At 34.8% G+C, this 17358-nt stretch overlaps 1 protein-coding gene across 1 annotated transcript in view; it reads right to left on the minus strand.

The window, feature by feature from the left end:
- Nucleotides 1-17358, minus strand: part of LOC118733025 (titin-like) — an 80816-nt gene that overhangs the window by 54957 nt on the left and 8501 nt on the right. Inside the window, exon 2 of the mRNA XM_036462184.1 lies at nucleotides 15244-15308. Within this exon, the coding sequence (XP_036318077.1) occupies nucleotides 15244-15300 (57 nt within the window). The 5' untranslated portion in view covers nucleotides 15301-15308. The remainder of the gene's footprint in view (nucleotides 1-15243; nucleotides 15309-17358) is intronic.

The following is a 17358-nucleotide window of genomic DNA, read 5'->3' on the forward strand; positions in this document are numbered from 1 at the left end:
TATAAAAGTCGCAGACGGATTTTTATTTTATCTTTTTTAATGAAAAGGAAATCAATTTACATATTGATAACATTGAAAAATAAATGACCTCAATAATGTTGGATTTCCACTGAGCATTAAATGAAAACAGTGTACTCACAAAGTTGAGCATTACAAAAACCATGTCATTCCGCAAAAATTATTAGTCATTAGGTCTGACTTCATTCACATGCCAATTATTTTTAAATTTAAAATTTTTTTTTTGTAATTTCAATGTCTAGTGGGAACTCGGCATAACTATTATCATATGAGAATAAAAACAAAAATCAAAACTAGTTATTAGTTGGAAGATATTTGCCTCATAATGGATTTTGCAAGAAGAGTTTTCATAAGGTATCTACCCCAAATACTTTGTTAAAGAAATAGTAGTAAATATTTAATTTCAAGCTGCATCGTATAACACACAAACTAGTTAGCTGCACACGTATTTGAATGATTAATGAACATTTCTTCAAGGCTATAATTTTACATATTCTACAACTTCGAACAGTTCATTACTCAGCAACAAAATGCTTAAATGAAAAAAACATTTTTAATACAAAATGAGCACGAAAAAAAAAAACTGAAATATTCATAGTTAGGAGGAAATTATCTAATAAACCTGTCTACTTTCCATAAAAAGAAGTTTAATGTTTGTTAATGTCTGCAACAGACAATTTCACACATGAAAAAATCAATAAATATTATCGCGAAATTGGAGGCCAAACATAGTAAAACTGCATTTTTAGTTTTTCTCAAATATGTAGCATCAGGATTTTTTAAAACTGCTCTTTTAAATAGCTCCTTGTGCCAGATTGAAAAATAAGGTGCTATTTGAAGTTAAATAGGGCCAAAAATGGCACGGCTTGGGCCAAATTGGCATAGCTGGCGACGCTGCGTTCGTACGAGTGGTTAGCGCTACATCATATTTTGGTTGACAAAGTTTATCGACTTATTTTTACACCACTTTATCTTCTTTATCCTTACCTTTACCGATTATATTATGGGCCACAAACGAACAGATAGCCGATTTAATCGCGCATGTAAACGACTGAAGACATATTCTGACCCAAAATCAATCGTTTCTTCGTCCCATTTGACAATGTTTTTTCCACTGTTTTGACGATAAATGTGATTGAGTTTGACATACATAGTTAAAACCAGCCTTATTATTTCCAGTTAAGTTACGGATGCATGCAGTGCTTGGTCAAAATCCTAGACGGTCCAGAAGAGCTGGAGCTATTCAAATCTCAATTTAAAGCATTCGATCGATTGACTCGAGCAGTTGATCAAAATGCTTGACCATTAGCACCTGCATATCGATTAATGGCACTGGATATGATGCTCGTAAGATCTTATTGGCTTTAAAACAGTATAGCTGGCCTCGCTACAAAATCCTTCGCAATAAAAGGAATATCTAGCAGGCTCCATAAATGCAAGCTTAGACAAAAAACAGACGATCCTTGGCACACCTTCAGCTCAATAAAATTAATCGCTCAGATACAAGCGTACAAGTGAAAAGAAGACTGAAAATTTATATAATAAAAAATTTAAATTTCTATTAAATTCGCACTTATAGTCTAAAACTTCTTCTTTATCTTGAAGGTTATTTTCCATTTACAATTTTACATACATTTTGAATTAGAAATAAAACCAATCAAATTACATACTATAACATTCGACACCTTGGTCACTATACCTAAATCAAACAGTTGTTATCCTCAATCAATCAAATCACCCCGTAGTCGTAAAATTCCAAGTTTCAAAAGCCACAAACGGTAAACGTTTGTAAAAAAATGGCAACGGCAAGCTCAACAAAAAAAACTAACTTCTCTGTAGTTTAACTAACAAAATACCGTAATTGGTCACCAAAGTCAAGCTGTGACTATGAATACATGCCACTTAAGCACATACATACATACACACACACACACATTTGTATTGATTTAGAGATTCACATCATCGCCGGTTTTGGATAAGATAAATCTGCGAGGTGACACGTCAAGCTAATGAATAAAATATGTATGTATGTATGTATGTGCATATGTATGTATATATAAATATTTTAGGAGTTTGCTAAAATCACTGATACACGCATACACATACACTCCTGTATAATCCCTGCAAAAATCATTGGATCATGTAGTCTATTTGTGGCATATTGAAGTTCTTACAAAAGTGCTCCTCTGAATGCCGTCTTTTTTTTTTGTTTTTGGTTTTTGGTTAATTGCGAAAAAGCATCTGTGAAGTGAAGAACAAAAGCGTGTTCAAACGAAAAACTATATCAACAATACCATTCTTAATAAGTTGGAGTAGTTTTGTGCTACTCTGATGTAATGCAGAGCTGGAGTATATGGTGCTGCTCTAGGACATCGCAATCATAATTGGAGTGCATCTTTTTATATGAATTGTGGTTAATTTTGGAGTACTCCTTGACCCTTAGGCAATACTCTTTACATGCACGCATGGCGTAGTCGTCTCGATTTTTGCACGGATCGAATGGTTATACTACATAAGTACAAATATAACTATATACTAACCTTTTTCAATAGAGCAGCGATTTAGGTATACCCCTAGGTTGACGTTCTGAAATTCCAAGCCAAACAAAAGTTGCAATGTGGAAGACACAAAGATCTGCACGCGAATGCGATGACTTTAAAATTCACTTTTAACACCGGCCGTTTTAACAAACAGTTTGTTGCCAGAGCACAAAACTTCGAATGCAATAAATTAATTCCCTTATTTTTAATTGAGATCTTAAGCTTTCAGTATTTCAGTTAATTTTTGTTCACGCGACACGTTAAGGATCTCGTTTCTTTTCTTATGTATGTATGTATTTTTTGTTTCACTTGTATTCAACTCTTGTTTTGTTTTTTTGGTAATTTTGAGCTTTAGTTTTATTTTTCGATTTTCTTGAGACTTTTTTTTATTTTCTGAGTTTTACCAACGAAGAACAAATTCGTACGTTTCGATCGAGCGCCAAAGACAGACTGATTCAAAGTCAAGATGAATGAAAGCGAAAAAGCGTTTGCGACTTGATTGCCATTGAAATGCCGCTTGCCGATTGCGTGCTCCCAGCGCCACTTCATTTAGCTCCACTGCGCTCCGCCGCTTCGTAGCGAGCTGATCAAACAAGTTGAAATGGTGCGAGCGGAGTGTACGCCCGGCGATGGAACCTGTGTACCAGCGGATGGGAAGGTAAATAGTACCCAGGTATGTACATACATACATACATATTTATCTATGTATGTATAATTGTTTGTGTGCATACGTGCATACACGATATTATTGGCCAAAATGCGCAAATGTTAGTTAAGCGCTGTTGTTGTTTTGACCGAATATGTTAACCCCCCCAAACATGTTTCCAAAGGTGTTTTCGAAGATTCCGTTTGAGCCCACTAAGCTCGACGACTGCTGACGACGATCGCCAATCGAACTATGTACCTAAGCTTAAAAAAAAAAAATGAACACCAAAATGCCAAATGTTAAATGGTAGTAGGCTGGTTTGGTGGCGGACTCGATTGCTGGCTTTTGGTGCATTTGAAGTCTTGCTTGGGCGTTTAACACGCCAGACTGCGAATTAAACGCGGGCGGTGCGAGAGCAAAACAACACATACATACATTTGTATGTACATGCGAGTACATACATACATATGTAATGTACATAGGTGAGAAAATAATAATAATAATAATAATGAGAGTAACGACAAAGAAAGAAATGCAAACTGAATATGCGACAAAAAACAAAAGCTCTATTCTGCGATAAGTTGAGGTGTTAATAGACATACACATTTATACATACATACATATGTATGTGTTTATCTATAAACACAATCACTGAGCCAATTGGCAATATTTTCAACTACATACATACATACATATATCAAAAACTAACTAAAGGTTTTGAAAAACAAAAATTCATTTAGCATCATTAGTCAAAATGTCATTTTGTTTATTTTTTATATATAAGCATTCTATAAAATTCAGTTTTTTTTACTTTGTTTCGCAGCCAACAAATACGAGTAGGTACGACACTAAAGCGCAGCTTTCAAAATAAATATTAACAATATGTATGACGAAATCACTTTGTTATACTTATTTAGTATCTAAAATAAAATTATGTACTCTTCTCTTTCACGCCATTCTCAATACTTTTGTTCGCTCGTTGCTGTTTTGAGAGATGACGTAAATCTGCGAAATAATTTTTTAGTATGAGGTTAAAAGGTGATATGAGATTTTTTTTAACAAAGGCTTTATCGAATGATATTTTGCATAATATTTTTGTATGAAGTTATGTACTACTGGAAATACATACATACGGGTACATATATATATACATATGTATGCAAGTGGTTATTTGTCCACATGCAATTTGTTCAATTACCGAAATTATTTTAAGCGATTATTGTTCCGTTTGAGCTAGCATGTTTTGTGAGTTCATTCTCGAAGGTTAGCTTTATGGCGAAAAGGACTGAATGCATTAAAACATTTCATTAACACTGTCATAGCTCACTCAAATAATGCGATTTAATCCATTTTATATTTTATATTTGTTGGACTTGGTTTTTCTTAAACACATGCTGATCGGTTCATTTAATATTTTTTACAGCTAGAACTTGCCAAGGCACTCAACATATAGGTGTATGGGCTCTTGACCCTGAGTAAAATACTGCATCCTCCACTATAGAGAGAGCTGGAACCAGTGGCGGACTTAACGGTCAGCAAAACAAGCAATGCTGACTGGGCCGCCCCCAACAGAAGGGCCCCAGTGCTCTCACCAGCAACTAACTCAAATGCAAAATCAGCAAATTTGTCCGGAAAGTGTTTTTCGTTTGTGCATTAATCTGCCACATTAACGATAAAACATAGCAAAACGTTTTCTAGAAAATAAATTTTGTATACAAAAATACATACCTACAAACATATCGTTGTCCTAATTCACAACGGGCCCTAACCAGCAAAGTTTTTATTTTACAGGAGTTGTTTTTGCTACTAAAACTTTAAAATTTAAATGTAAGGTGTACTTTAATACCTCCTACAAAAATCTGTGAAAACACACAGTTTCGAAAAAAGTATTGGTTAGGGCCTTTGTAAATTAAGGTAACGATATACTTATTCACGATTGCTTACGCTCTGGGTATTATGTAATTCTAAACTTACAATAACAACGATATTTAAAAATCAAACATCGGTTCAAAAACGCCCTATCTCAAATCGCAGCTCACAACGTCCGGATATTTATATCCACGTATACTTTGAGTAGCGAGACCCAATGAAAAAGAAAAACATGCCTCGGATGAGACCCGCTTCTTTCGATCACGACCACGGCAAACGTAAAAAGGACTATGATGTGAGGGTATGCACTTGGAGTATCCTTACCCTTAATAGGGAAGGTGCCTCTGCCCGGCTGGTTGATGTCCTCGAGAAGACAAAGTCTGAAATCACCGCCTTCCAGGTAATGCGATGGACCAGGCAAGGCAAGGTAAACGTGGAGCCTTGCGACATCTACTACAGTTGCCACGTAAAGGAGCGCTAATTCGGTATTGGATTTACGTTGGGATAGAGACTCCGTCGCCGAGTACTGGCGTTTATGCTGGTGGACGAATACGTACGGTTATATTCCTGACTTTAGGAAGAGAAAGAAGAGGCGAGGTATTGAGAATCCAATCAGAGTGATGGGTACAACAGTGGAGAAAAGAAAAGAAAAGAAACAAGAAGATTGTCTATATGAAATTTGGCAAAGCGTGGCGGAAAAGCGTTTCACAATACATCATATTCCTACCCTGTCGGAAATACAAACAACTAAAATGAGAAAAGTTTCTAGCTAAGGAATAAAAGAGGCGGCAATATGAAAAACATACCACAGAGATTACTTATTGATTTTATTTGAAAATTCGTATAAAATTTATTTATTCGTTATTTATAAGAAAATCTACTTGAATGCATAATTTAACAAATAATTGTTTAAGAAAAAAACTCAACTGACTTTAACGCTCATTTAAAACTTTAGGAATACTGTTAATTTCTTCAAGATCCAATGATCGGAACTAAACCAAATTATAATGGGATAAGCCTCGAGGTACCAGCTTCTTTATTTTATAGAATATCTTGTTCTAAATTTTATGTGATGTCTTCATTAATTCATTTAAACGACATGCGACAAGTTAGTCATCTTATTAAATAGAATAGTGTCGGTGAGGCAACCACCGTAGCCGAATAGGTCGAGCTGGAAACTCTCATTAAGTAGGCCCTGGGTTCGAGGACAGATCAGCGCTGACTTCGTTTTTTTTTCATTTTGTTTATTTTTTCATAAAAATCAAAAGAAATCCTCCTTGATTTCATTGAAAAGATAATCCCACCAAAAATAAGAGGGCTTTCTTCTTGCAGAAAAACCATGCAGATATCTTCAAATTTGTGTTCTCCTTTTTAGGTAAATTTCGCTCTGTACATCATAGATTAGTCAGTTTTGCACGTAAAATTTGAGATGTATTTAAATTATTTTAATCCTGGGCATACACCGATAATACTACATACCCACGATATCTTAAATAATTGATCTGAAACCTCTGGCGTGATAAATGATCCATTGCAAAGTTGAATTCACATCGTAGATTCGATACTCCTGATGTGTGATAACTGATAAAGGTTCACTCGGGAGAGCAATAGGAAAACCTTGCAGTATTCGCCTAGTTTTGTTTATTTGTACAGTAGCCTATCGGGCACGGTACCTCGTAGTCTTCACGTCCTGTCAGAGATGACGCTATCCCTTCTATGGTAGTACATCCTGAACTCAAGTTGCCATGAAGTTTTGATAATTCTTGCAGTGATTCAAACTACGCATCTTTAGGATGTTAGTGTCTACAGTAGACGGGGTACTCGTAAATGCAAAATTTTTCTTATTTCAGATGACGCCCGCACAAAAAACACTTGCCTGTCTCTGCTTTCTGTATTTATAAACGTCTGTTTCAGCGGCAATCACCCACTAACCAACATCAGAAATCTTTTTCTGAATCTGGGTCGTATTGTAGCATTAATCATACTCCAAATAAGTAAGTATCCTAAGATAACATATGCTTCATTTCAATTTGAGATATGCCAAATATCTACTGACATATCTTACCAAGCCAAATACAGGCCGCTCGCGGTCGAAGCAGCATCCAATTTTTTTACAACTGAAAGCAAACATCAAATGAGCAAATAACATCTTTGTCAGTAGAGTCGCATCAAACCGAAATTCGCACTTTATTTAGTAAAGCACGACTCTTCCAAATATCTGTAGAAATGTCAAAGCCAAAAAAGAATACACCAAATTCGAAATATCCCCAGAATCACAAAAGAAATGTGTCATGAAAAATTACAAATAATTCGAGACAATAATGGCACATATCGCAGAATTGAACGTTGGCGGCGGAGAACATGACGCGTCGTCATGAAACAGCTACTCCCACACCCAATGGACGAACGACTATTATAAGACATGCATACATACATACATACATATATAAATTTGTATGAACAAGATTCACTTGAAACAAGCATATAAAAATGAAATTTGAGTATGCCCACCAAACCCGCCGAATGACCGACCAGCAAATAGCCGTGGTCGGTCTAGTCGGTTTGTAAGGCGTTGAACCAGCTCAGCTAACCTCAAGATGCGTTCTAGTTTTCCATGTAAACTACTACGTATTCATTGCAGCGATTCGAGAAAACATTGATTCATGTCAAATGCCCAATCGTGGTGACAGCTTCGCAACCAAACGTGGCTGCTTCAAGTAAAATCACTGGAGCACGGTAGCGACACAGCGCGTCTACTTCAAAGCGGCCAACAACTCTATAGGCAAGTAAATCGACAAGACCACCGACGCCAAACCTAACAAATACAACTGCCATCACCTCAATACCTGGTAATATTTATGTACGTGCAAACATAGGTAAGTTTGTACAAACTTCAAGCTGAGCAGCCGGTAATGGTATTGGCTATCCAGCCGGCGGCTGCTTGCTGGCTCGCAGTCAACGGATTTGTCCACGTACAATAGCTTGTCTTTCCAATACGACTAACCAGTGAGCCGAACTACCGCCAAATCAAATTAAATCGAACTGAATTGTTCTCTGCTACATGGAAAACCGGCAAATTATGGGCAGTTCAAACAGCGTATCGCTCAATAAATTAGCCGGTTGGTTTACTGTTTGTATTTTTATATAAATAGATATATGTAGGTATATACATATGTACATATAAGAGTAAATAGGTACTCGTATAGCCAGAGTCTGCCAAAGCGTTGTTTGTGCAGCTGTCGAACATGTGTTAGCTAGCCATCAAGTTTTGCAGGTTGGGAGCAGGCGCGCATGCGCCTTAGCACAATGAATTACACCCGTTGTAACTGAGTGGGCTGCTAGTTATATTGTTTTTTTTTGTTTATATTATTCAATATTAAAATATTTTATTGTTTTTGTCTATTAAAGCACAAAACTCCATATAAAACTATACATGTTAGTGTGCTGAAAATAAAATGCATTTTCTCATGATTTTATTAGCGCAGTCTTTGAATGAATTGTGATGCACCGTGGGCCCTCTTGATTAATTCACAGGTATGCTTATGTATGTGAATAAAATCTTAATTAATAATTGTCTTCACATGTATTCAACTGATTCGCACACCCGACACATGTCAATGCATAATGATTTCAAGACGTTGCCCGGTGAGACTTTCATTTCAGCCCTACATACTTACATCAATGTCAATAATATCGGACTAGTTACTGCAATGACTAATAAGCGACTAAGTTGTTTGTAAATGATTTATGTACATATATATCAAAAATGGGAAGAATTTCGGATAAATATCGACGTTTTCCTACTAAAATAAGTTGCCGAACCTATGTATGGATGTATGTATGTCCAAAAAATTACACCTTAAAAATTCTTTCATCTCTGAGGAGACGAGCTAACGCGAGTTGGAAGCCTAGCTTGTACCTGTTCCTAGATGATAAGACCTTACCTTTGTGGTAAAGCCCTTCTTTGCAAAATTTAAGAGAGCTCGCTTTGCAGCCTATGCAACTGTAAAATGCGGAAGCAGAACTTTACAATTTATAAGGAAAAATGTTCTCGAAATAATACGTAAAAAGGAGTACTCGGGACTTGTCTTAGATAGATAAATATATAGATGAATAAAGCACTGCGACCAGTAGGTCTATTGTGCCCTCAGCTCATTACAGTACCTAAACTAGCTCTAGAGACTCTAGAAGTTTCAGAATAGATCCCGGGGGTAGAGGGTGTATTTGGTTTATTGTTAGTTTAGTATAAAAAAGTATTTTTTTTGCCATTTCGAAGACGGGCTTAGCCGAGTTTCAACAAGCCAATTTAGGGTAGTGTGCCACCCCATCGTCCAAAAAAGAGACTCCTATTTATTACAACAAATTTTTAGTACCATAGGTTATTTCTCCTGGAATATAGAAGAGGCAATTCGAACAGGTTTGCAGCAATGGCTCTTGCAGAGGAGGTCAATGCAAAAATTATCCAATAATGACATATTTCTATCCCAGCGGAAATTGTGAGGACGTACATATGTACATACATATATAAATCAAGCTAAATGGATATGGTTCCACGCGACACTTGCAGGCAGTATTCACGTTGAGCAACTACGCCTCGTACCTTTCTTGAAAGGAAATTCCCTCTGCTCCATTAATTACGATAAGAAAAGACCTAATCACCAAACTTCTATATATGAAAAATTCTAAATTCCTATACATTTTAATCGATTAGTTACACTGTTCAGCAACTTGTACCCACGCACTTAGCCACAAGTATTCTAATGTACAAAAATAGCTACATGAATGTACATATTGCGACTCATATGAAATAACAAACTACCTAGTAAGTTACAATGAATTTACAAATGACATCGTCTAGCCGCTAATATGTTCATATTTGCAACAATAACACCAACGATCAATTTCCAGAGAAGTCCAGCACAGTCAAGTTTATCGACAATTAAGACAAGTCAAGCTGGTTGAATGAAGTTGAAATGCTCGCCCACCAGAAAAATACAGCCAATTTAGCCAGCCAACTGGAAATGATCATGGCCAAATGCGAAATTGAAATCTGCATTGCCACACAGCTGACTACACAACACTGACACTGGCGTTGATGACAAACGATGACGTCACTAAAAAATATCATTTTAAAGAAGCTAAGTTTTCACTCAATCGAAAAGCAACCAAAACTGGTTAATGATGATTATGATGATGACGTGGAATATATGAATGCAAATACAAATACAAATACAAACTGACGAGCATACATACTAAATATACAAACATACATTTGGATTGAACGACTAAAGTGACAGCAAGTTGCGCAAACACAACCAACCAGTCATTGTCACCGTCAATAACCAGGCGCCCATCCGCTTCAGTACTTGATGATATCAGCCTAGATTTGTTGAGGCGAGTAAGTAGCAATCAGATGGCCAATTTGGGGGCTTAAGTGTTTTTTCGGTTTTTACTTTTGTTCTTTTTTTTTGAAAGAAATTTATGCGTCGCCCTTTGGCGTTGTAATTTATGGTAGCTACTGTTATGTGTATTTGGTTGTAGTACATACATACATACATACATAAGCATTCATGTACGTATTTGTCTTTGAGTAGAGTTTACGCTGTGTAGCTTAGTTGTTTGGCTTGAACCGATCAGAAGATTCAGACAAGTAGCCGAGTGTGGACTACCTGCGCGCATGCGATGTGTACAGGATAGTCAAACAATGATGCGTCATCGTAAGCGTTCGAATTTCTTATTCGTGACCGCACTTGATAACCCCTGCAGGAAAAATATCAGCCAGTAAGGTGAAATTCTACAAGGTTTTTCAAATTTAAGATAGTGCTGATAGAAAGAATGCGGAATGTTTTTGAGAGATATATCCGCAAAAGGAAGCTTGAAACTAAACGAATTTGGCGATATCAGTGATGTGAAGATTTCTGATTCGCTTTACGCTTTCCGATAGAGTCAACTACCTAGGCTTGATTCTAGAGGTATTTTGGAATCTAACATGGAAAGCTTAGAGTGAGGAGAGAGTAAAGTGGCTCTCTAATACTGCACGGAAGAAATTGGAAGTAGAATGAGCTTCTCTATTTAGACTATTTCCTGGCTATATGAAACCATAGTTAAGCCCAGAGTATTTTATGAAGTCCTCCTCTGTTGGAACTCTCCAGTGAAGACTGCACTTAGTTACTTACTTATCAGCTATCGTAGATAAGAATGAGGTGGGACTTAGAGGCACTAGGCACTTAGCTGAATCCGGATTTGGACACTCTATCTGTTGACACCGATCACTGAGTGGCTGGAGAGGCAGTCGCCCTTCTGCATAATTGTGCGACATAAGCAAAGCAGGTAAACTTCTACTCTGATATCCAAGCGGCAATCGGGGCTTTGTGTTCGCTAAGAGTGCGTTCAAAACTATTTAGTAGGGTATTGCATGACCTTATCTTTCAGTTGCTATGGTCATATTGCAGGAAATTGCTGTGAGTAGTCCAGGAGAAGCACCTTCGACTGTGTCTCACCAAGAAACGAGGGAGAGGTACCGTTTACTATATTCAGGGTGCCCATGGGGAGATTGGCTTCGAGTCAGCAGAACGAACGCTGGCCGAAAATCGTCCAGCCGAAGGTGCATCGGACAGGTCAATGTGCGATGGATATTAGCGCGGAGAGACTGGATGTTACACCGGATCCTCAGCGTCGTTGTTCCTTAAAATACAATGAGGTGGAGTCAACTCAACACTTTTTCTTAAGCTGCACGGCTTTTCCACGACTACAATCTAAACGCCTTGGGTAAAGGGTACGGCCCAGCTACGGCTAGTCCAACGTTTTTAGTTACAAATAGCAGTTACCGTTCGTAGTTTTGACCGAACTTAGATTTCCTTAGTTGATTGATAACTTTTACTATGTATGTATGTATGTAAACGCATTCATTCCACCAATAGGCTTAATAAGTTCCTACGAGTCTGCGCGGCTTTCCTGATGGCCCATATTGCGCAATATTTACGAACGAACTCACGTACATATGTATGAAGGTATTTTGAATACATACATATATGCATGTGTGCCTTTGGATTCAAATAAGTACATATCTATGCATTTATGTAACTTGTTTGAATGCAAATGCGCTCATTGATTTGCGGCGCCGCTAGGCGTATGAGTCACCTTCGCCGCCAAGATATGCATCCGTATGTGCATGTGTTCGTATGTATGTAGATTTTATATTTATTTCTTATATATGCAGGCATACATACATACATATGTATGTATCTGCAATGCATAGCTATGCTCGTGTGCAGTGGCTGCTTAATTGAGCGCGTGCCCCGGGAACCAGTTTTTGTGTTGCCCCCATCATCATTTGACCATACACACAATCATCGCAGTCATAATCGGTGCTCATCGTCTGGCCATAAATTAATATTAGCAGGCGTTATATTTAACGATTAATGATAAATTCGTATAAATACAATAAATAAAAATATTGGCTTTTCGAAACGATTTCGTTTATTCCATTTGAGTAAGTATTTAAATTAACTTCTTTTGAACTGCCATCTCAAGAACTAATTGAAATTTGATTTTGAGAAAAATTATGACAAAGCTCCAGGCGATTGGATCGACATATGTAATACTATGTATGTATGTACAGTAGAGTGGTACAAAAATAGTAAAGTCGGAATTTTGATACCGCTACCACCTAGGATTGTTCTATACCGAAAAAAATATACACCAATTTTTTTTTTTTTTAATCAAAAAATATTTAGGGAGCGCTCAAAACGCACAAAGTTTTCCATTTCCATTTTATATGGGGAAAAAACAACCTTTCGTTGAAATGGTGTAGAATTCTTGAATATCAATATTTTTCGATCGGAAAACTGTGGTTATCTTCAGGAGACTTCCAGTATTAATATCCAATTGTTTAGTTAACCATTTTTTAGTACTTAAGATTTTTTATTGGTCCCCCATTGCATTTTCTGGCGGTGTTGGCGGACCTATAAAATATAGTTATTATGAAAAAATGGTTAAATAAAGAATTGGGTATTATTATTGGGAATCCGCTGAAGAGACACAGACTTTGCCGATCGAAAAATATCGATTTTCAAGAATTCTGCACCATTTCTTCGAAAAGTTGTCGTTTCCCCATATAAAATACATGGAAATCTTCGAGCGCTTTGAACACTATCTACATTTTTTTTAATAAAAAATAGGGTTATATAACTATCCAATGGGGTGGCGGCATTAAAATTCCGACTTTACATTTTTACATGCAATTTTGGACCACTCTAATGTGAATTATGAATTATTTACGATAAACAATGGCGACGCGTTGGTGAAACGAATCTCATCCATTAATAGTAGACAATTGATGTTTTTATTGAAAAATTTATTCATTTTTAACAATTTTTAATGTCGCATCAGTGTCTGCCCGAATGTCTACAATCGATTAAGTGTTTCTCTGCGGAGGTGTATATACATATGCGGATTCATTCTCATTTCAATATACATATGTACATAAATGTAGCACCCGTGATTAATTAATTGTGACTTTAACTTAAATCAGTTTGCATTCGAAGATTTCTGTTCAATCTTTCTTTGTTGTTTATGTGTCGGTGTGTTTATTAAAAAAAAAACTTTAAATCGTCTTAATTAACTTAGGTACATATGTATACTACTTAAGTATGTATGGATTTAGGTACATAATTACACTACCGCACATATTAACAAGTTTTGACTACTTATTTTTACGTTATTTAATTTAAATTATTTTCTTAAAGAAAAACATAGTTCATTCTTCAAAAAAACACCATACAAATCCACACTTCAAACTTTGTGCAAAAACTATAAAAATTCAGCAAATATTCACCAAAATTGTACACTTGTTTTAAGAATTTTTGGAAAAGTTTTGCGTATGCAGTTTTATAGCCCATTCCATTTTAGTAGATATAATAAAGAGCAAGTTTGAAGTGGCTATTAAATATCGTTGATTCGTGGCATTTTTTTTCATTAGCGTATTACTCATTTTCTTCTATACAAAGTATATTCGAAAAAGTTTGTATATGGAAAAAAACCGTCAACAAAAAAATTGCCAAAAACGAACGGTATTTTGTAGCCATAATAAAATTGCATGTGCTATAAAACTGCATACGCAAATTTTTTTTAAAAATTCTTAAAAAAAAAGTGTAAAATTTTGGTGAAAATTTATTTTATTTTAAGAAAATAATTGAAGTAAAACAATATAAACATAAATAGTCAAAACTTGTCAAAATGTGTCGGTCTTATAATTATGCAAAGCACTGTATTTGCCTCATCTTTCTTTAATTCATAAAGAACATACTACTTTAAGGTTCTTATTTAAGGTTCATATCAAATATGTTTCATTGCAGTCTAAAATGCTTATTTAAATTCATTTGTAATGTTTCATAATATAAACTTGCACATTTGCGCAAATTGTAAATAGAAAAAGCTCTTTTAGAGGCCAGCAATAAAGCACTTTTTTCAGCATTTCTTGGGTAGGCCTTTTAAATAGAATGGCTTCACTTAAGAAAGCCTACCTAAATTACATATCTTCTGTGATACGATACGTTTGAGTTCAGTATTATTTTGTAAGTGCTAATAAGTAGTTATACATATATACAAATACATGTAAAACTATTTCATATCGTAAAACATTTCTGCAAACTAAAGTTCCGAAAATAGTAACGCAAACTTTAAGAGTATCGGAAGTCTATTCCGAATTCTATACCGATTTCTTTATGAAGGACGCATAATTTTGTGATGACCTATGCGAAAGGCCATGTTGGATCGATAAACTTTTTCATTAAGTCTAACTCGGCGTATTATCGAAAACGTTTGAAATCGGGGAAACACGCCTGCTCCTTTGCGCCAAAAAAAGGCTATGTTCAGATGTCGTATGGCTTTAATCTGTCTTAATAAAGTCTGAGAGATCACACAAAACATCAACGTACAGTTTTTTTTTACGAAAGGATGCTAATACTATCTACTTTTCCGAATTCACATCTCAAAAAGAATTTAGCGTAGATTTTTCGGAGTTGTGTAATTTGGGCGATATTAATTTCCATAGCTAACTAGGCGACTGTGAATTGGAATTAATAGTTAAACTCGTGTTAGTGGTTAAGTTAGCAATAATTTAAATACGTACTATGAATACGTAAGTATGTATCATAAAAATCAACTTACCATTCGTCGCAGCATATCTTCGTTTTGAATTGCGCTCAAATCGCATTCCAGCTCCATTTTGAAGCCTGAAAATATATACATAAGTAGGAATTAATTTAATTGAAAAAATTGTAGGTATGACTTAATTTTTGTATTTGTACATACATATCTATGAATAAACACTGGCGTCAGGATTTTTTAAAAGCACTTTCAAACTTGAAAGATATAATTACTCCAAAAAATTATTTAAAACAAGTAATTTTTAAGCAAAAAGCAAAACCGACTTCAATTCTCATATAGAAATTTACGACTATCGTTAATTTCTTCATGATCCGATTATCTGATTTAAACCAAATTAGTATGGGAACACCTTTGAGGTAACACTTTTTTTTTAATTATAGAAATTGGTTAACTTGGTCCAAAGTTATGCGGTAACATATGTATAAAAACAAAAACCAAAATATTCCAACGAAATGATACCCTTCTCCTTTTTTGAAGTCGGTTAAAAAGGAATTTAAAAACATTAAATTTTTTTAGTTTGCTATGAGGAATTGCTATTGAAAATGCGATTTTTATAAATTTTATTTTTTAACTAATACAGTTAGGAGGACGAAATTCGAGAATGTGGTACATTAGTTCTTAATATGAATATTTTTTTAATTAAATATTGCAAATTTTCAACAATATTGGAGGCAAAATTTTAAATTAACGTTTTCCATACTCATTCGCATACCTAACGCTCGAATATTTTTTTCAGGCAAAAAACTGTATATTACTGTACTGTAAACAAAACCATTACAGACAAAATTATATGTCTAACAAAAGCCACGTAAATCCAAATTTATCACTTTGTACAAAAATTATAAAAACTCAAAAAAGTTGCACAACAACAATATTCTAGTTTGAAGTTTCTATAAAATACCGTTGATTTTTTATTTTTATTTTTTATAATTTTTGCTGACTATATTATTACTATTTTTATTTTTTGTTACTATATTCGACAAGTAGTTTTGTATGGAAAAAATAATAACAACGTCGGCAAAAAAATAACCAAAAATCAGCGCGAATTTTTAGCCTATTGAAACTCGCAACTTATTATTAATAAGCAACAAAACTGCATACTATGAATGTTTCTACAAATTATGAATTCAAAGTTTGTTGTTGAGAAATTTTTTAAATTTCTCTACAAAGTTTGAAATGTGGATTTATATGGTGTTAAGTAGTGTATACAAAAATAACTAGACTTCAATGAAAAATTAATAAACATTAAACAACCGAAAGGAAAATAGTCAAAACTGGTCAAGATATCGTGTACCTATTCTTTTTACATAACAGTATATACGAGCAAATCTCACTAGTGGATTTTTTTAGTGTAAGTACTTCCTCCTCCCGACAGAAAAAAAACGCAAAAGCATTCTTCTTGCATTTATTTCAGTCAATGAACGTTGGCATCACATACGACAGATCTGTGAAGTTCTAAGAGTTTAACACGAAATTTAAAATTTGAAATTTTACGATTTTTTAATGTTAATGATTGCACACACTTCAAAATGATAAAATTAAAAATGTTCTTCATGCCAAAACGAACGAATCTAGTGTAATAGTGTGTCACCAAATAAAAAAAAAATATGCATGAAGAAAGTAATATATATGTGCATAAGGAATACTTTGTAAAAATTCAAAAAACATTTAATTACTTTTAAATAATATGGCTTTTAAGTTAAGGGTTGCGAGGAAACGTGTTAGATGACTGCACATGGTGCTACGAGGCGTATACGTTACATACGCAACTACATACGGGTATATGAGCAAGAGTGGTTATTTTTCCTTTTTAGTATATCTTCTTTAAATTTTCATTTAAATACCAAAAACACTTTTTTATCGAAAAATTTAACAACTCTTGAGATTTGTTCATATACATATGTATGCATTTTTATAGCGTGTTTCCACGAACACTGTGTATTAAAAAATTTTTAAAATTTAGGCAGCAAAACAATTAGAAATGCAAAACAATTATAAATGCAGTATTTTGAAAAAAAAAAGCAGTATCCATTTTTGGAATCAAAAAAAAACAAAAAGTATTGTATATATTGTCAAAAGAAATATAGAAAAGAGCGTAACACATACTTGGTGCTT

This window comes from Rhagoletis pomonella, unplaced genomic scaffold (assembly GCF_013731165.1).
Source record: "Rhagoletis pomonella isolate Grant_MI unplaced genomic scaffold, Rhpom_1.0 Rhpom_scaffold_00002, whole genome shotgun sequence".
Taxonomy (NCBI): domain Eukaryota; kingdom Metazoa; phylum Arthropoda; class Insecta; order Diptera; family Tephritidae; genus Rhagoletis; species Rhagoletis pomonella.